Genomic DNA, 3979 nt, shown 5'->3' with positions numbered 1-3979 from the left:
TTATTTTTTTATGTGTATTATCTATTTGTGTTTTCTGGTTTAGTGCAAGCAAATATTCGAATAATTTTTCAACTTAAGCTTTGGTATAATGAATGATTTAATTAATGACATCTAATGTCATCATCCTAGTACTTATATTTAGATCCTCTCCCACCGTCTTACTTCCAATATTGCACAGTAGAAAAGATAAAATTTAGTTAGAGTAGAATGTTCTTTATTTTTCAAATTATGGAAGAACAATATATTGGAGAAAGTAGATGTAGAGGGAGCATAAGAAATCTCCCCTGAATTGAAGAAAATAGAAAAGAAAACAGTGGGCTAGAGTAGCTAAAAAAATGCATCATATTACAAATTGTCCAATATTTTCTCATATAAGCAATAAGAATTCCTTCCTTTTGAATAACATGAACAAATAACAAAAGAGAGGACATTAACACAATCATATCAAAGAACATTGCTAGGAAGAGAGAGAGAGACATATTTAGAGTCACATACATTCCCTTTCTATCAAAATGCCCATATATCATAGAACAACCAAACTTTAGGCAATAATTTTGCAATTATGGCCTAACTTGTAATAAAGGAGAATTATAGTTGGATGAAAAATTAATACCTTGTTGACACTAGGAACCAGTTTTTGCAAAGCCCTGATTCTTTCAACTATTCTCTCTCTTCGCAACTATCATTGAATGGCAACATGAAAAATAAAAATTAGCAAATCATGAAAATAACTTAAGTTATTTTGTCATTATTCTGAATAATAATCTCTATAACAAGTAAAAGGTTTGTATTCTTCAAAATATCTAGTGGCCTACCCTTTCAGCTATGTTGTGTGGATTTGTAGCCTGTCCTCTTCTAGCGCGAACTCTAGGTCCACTGCTGATGGATGTGGGGCAGTCGGAACAGTAGTTGGCATAATCGAATACAAGAGTAACAACAGCAAAAAAATACAAGAGTTAGACACACTCGCCGTTGGGGAAGAAACGCGCGATGGTGGCCGAATAGGCATGTTCCCCGTAGACAGAGACGTGAAGGAGATTCTCAAGGCTCACGATGACCATAAATATGACATTGGTGTAGACGATGGAGTTGGACTTTGCGTCGCCGGAGACGAGGCTCACGATGTCGCAACCGACCAAGCTCTGTTTCAATTGATGCAATATAATGTTCATAGCGGCCCGAGGCTCTTGCATTTGATTCGATTGTTGCAGGTACCATTGCGAGGAGACGAACTCGTGAGGTTGAACAGCGACTCAATTTAGGGTTCCATGGCAATTGGGATTTTCATATTTCTGGTTTGCAGGTGATGAAGATGAATGGTGGCGCGTTCTGCTTGCGCCGCTATTCAGATTTCTCTGATCGAGTTGCGGTGTAGATGGAGGTTGCAAGGCTGACGACGGAGCTTCGTGAAGATGGCCATGGAAGATAGCGACGACGCTAGGTGGTTGACGGCAAGATGGTTAGGGTTTCGCTTTGTGGTTGTGGAGGTCGTAGGGAAAGAAGAAGAACAAGGAGGTGCGCTAGGGGAAGAAGGAAGTTGTGTAAACTTTTTCTCAGGTTTCAGTAAGTTTGAACCACTGAAAGTGCTACTAACTCGGTTCATCTCTAACAGAGGCCTTAAAGAGCTAAAAAAGTTCAAATTAACTCGGTTCATCTACTAACCGAGGTAGTGGAGTGCATAGACTTCGGTTCTTTCTGAACCGAGGCATATAAGTTCACCTTAATTACAAAAATGTCACCGCATTTTAATATGCTTCGGCTTAGTAAAAACCGAGGCATATTAGACGCGTTAAAAGACTATTTTTTTACTAGTGAATATCTTACCAGTATGGAGATCTATGTGTATATGTGTGTGTTGAACCTCCTGTAGAGACAAACACGTAGAGTGAAAATGAACTAAGAGAAAATGAAGTGACCTCCTAAAATATTCGGGGTTTTTAAAACCGACGAAAACTAACCCCTCCTTAAATATATTAGAAAAAATCGCAAGAAATTATTCGGGGGTTTTAAAACCGCTGGAAACTAAACCCTCCTAAAATATATTATTTTTACAAGTGAAGTGATTTGTGAGAAGCAAAACTCAAAAAGCTAAGAACAACATAAAATGAAAACAGAGCAATTTTACCATTTTCACGGTCTTCATTGAAAATCCCATTAACATAATCGAACATGAAATGTGAAATCATGAAATCGTGGGATTCCACATTTCAAATTGCTATTTGGCTACACTAAATTCAAGTACCATGGTTTTCATTTTTTTCTTCTCGGTATTTCATCTTCATATCACACTCAGTGGGGGTACTCTTATTTCAAAGTAGTACATAGATCACGAGCTTCATTACAAATTCTACTAAAAAGGTAGTGAAATAATTCATTGAGCTTCGTTTCCGTATTATCATTGAGAAAAGCATATATCATTCGGATATTTTCGTAGGCATCTTCAAGAAGCCCTTTAGGGATTCAGAAGCAGAGTGAAAACACCAGCCATAATCGGTATGACGATCAGAGTAACGAACACAGAAGTTTCCACTTCTTTTCTTCATGCATTCATCATCAGAGCGACAAAAGTTGGGATGTTCTTCAATCATGTTCGCAACAGATGCAAGTCCACCTATGCATACACCTCTGTCAGTTGGAAATGGATACGGAATCGGGGGACGCTGGCGACACATGCATCCATAGCCGCAATCTGCAGACTGCGAACACGAAGTACGTGCACAAGCTCCCGCTTCAGTATTCTTCACTGCAAACACCACTAAAATTGAAACTCCAGAAGAAGGTTAGAAAAAATGCTACTACACTTTCTAAAAGGTCTTAGTTGGAGATTTTCAATATGTATTAGCTTAGTTTACACCATATTAATGTTTTCCTTATATTAAATGTTAACGGTTAGTCTCACGTTCAAGAGGTATACGCTTAGCGTAAGAAATATGTGTTAAATGTCCTACATCGACTAAAAATAATACGAGTTTATAATTTGTAAGTAAATATAAATCTTATTTTAAGAAATTGAATTAAATTTAAAGTATGTTTCTTAACCAAGATTAAAATAGACTTAAAAAATATTTTATAAAAATACTAAAACATGTAAAAGAAACGAAAAACGGTACTTACATGAAGTGGCAAGTAAGAAGACACCAAGATAAACGAGCTTAGCATAGGCCATTGTTTAGTTTGATTAAGTGTTTCGTTTTATCTCCATATAATATGTACCAATTTATAGGCGTTGTACTGTACTGAATTCGTAAACGCGGATCACGTGAATGGCTTCACTTATTGCGTAACCACAATTTGTTGAAATTAAGTGTCAATTTCCGTACTTAATAATTGTTACTATATTACAAAAACTAATTAATTAAATATGACTATATTATTTATTATTTCACTTATATACAATAATTGTGTGCAAGAAGAAAAGAAAAACCTAATGTATGTGAACTAGTTTATATCTATGTTTATTTATGGTGCTTCTTTTTTCTGAAATGGAAGGATAAATCCATGGTATTATAATAACATTATACAACTATATTCCTTAACATGAAAACATAAGATTTGATTTAACACCTAAAAAATTGAGAATTGCTAATTAAAAATTACAAAATCAATCTAAACCAAATCGTCTAAATTAATTTAACTTAGCTCAAATTTTTTATTTATGTCCAAACCAAGAATTAGGTATAAGTTTTATGTTTGGTTTGAGAAGCCAAAAACCTTAATTATCTTAGCTATATTAAATAATTTTTTTCTAATGTTGAACTAATCATAGTTAGTAGTAAAATCTAAAAAAATAACTATTAGAAAATATCAGAATTTCAAATTAAACAAATAATTTTTTTCCAGGGATTAAAAGCATATAGAATCATACTTACGGAGCTAAAAATGGTTTTAAACTATAAAAATAAGATAAAATTTAAATCATGAATATGCTTTGCTTTCTGTCATCGTTTATTTAGATTTTGTAACAGGAATATATCCTTAA

General features: G+C 34.3%; 1 protein-coding gene across 1 annotated transcript; it reads right to left on the bottom strand.

The window, feature by feature from the left end:
- Positions 1-2102: 2102 nt before the first annotated feature.
- LOC148192358 (albumin-1-like) lies at positions 2103-3209 on the bottom strand. Its single transcript, XM_088098995.1, has 2 exons — positions 3115-3209; positions 2103-2755 (listed from the first exon to the last, which is right to left on the bottom strand). Exons 1-2 carry the CDS (start codon positions 3164-3166, stop codon positions 2415-2417), a joined length of 393 nt encoding a protein of 130 aa, XP_087955121.1. The 5' UTR covers positions 3167-3209; the 3' UTR covers positions 2103-2414.
- Positions 3210-3979: the final 770 nt, after the last annotated feature.

This window comes from Vigna umbellata, chromosome 9 (genome assembly GCF_029865625.1).
Source record: "Vigna umbellata cultivar VRB3 chromosome 9, Vumbellata_1.0, whole genome shotgun sequence".
Classification (NCBI taxonomy): domain Eukaryota; kingdom Viridiplantae; phylum Streptophyta; class Magnoliopsida; order Fabales; family Fabaceae; genus Vigna; species Vigna umbellata.
The sequence above is the reverse complement of the archived record's forward strand: the minus strand, read 5'-3'. Positions and strand labels throughout refer to the sequence as shown.

Coding starts and splice junctions, on each gene's coding strand:
- LOC148192358 (XM_088098995.1), bottom strand. CDS start 3,166: ATGGCCTATGCTAAGCTCGTTTATCTTGGTGTCTTCTTACTTGCCACT. Junction 2,756..3,114: donor CTTCTTACTTGCCACTTCAT/GTAAGTACCGTT, acceptor TTTCAATTTTAG/TGGTGTTTGCAGTGAAGAAT.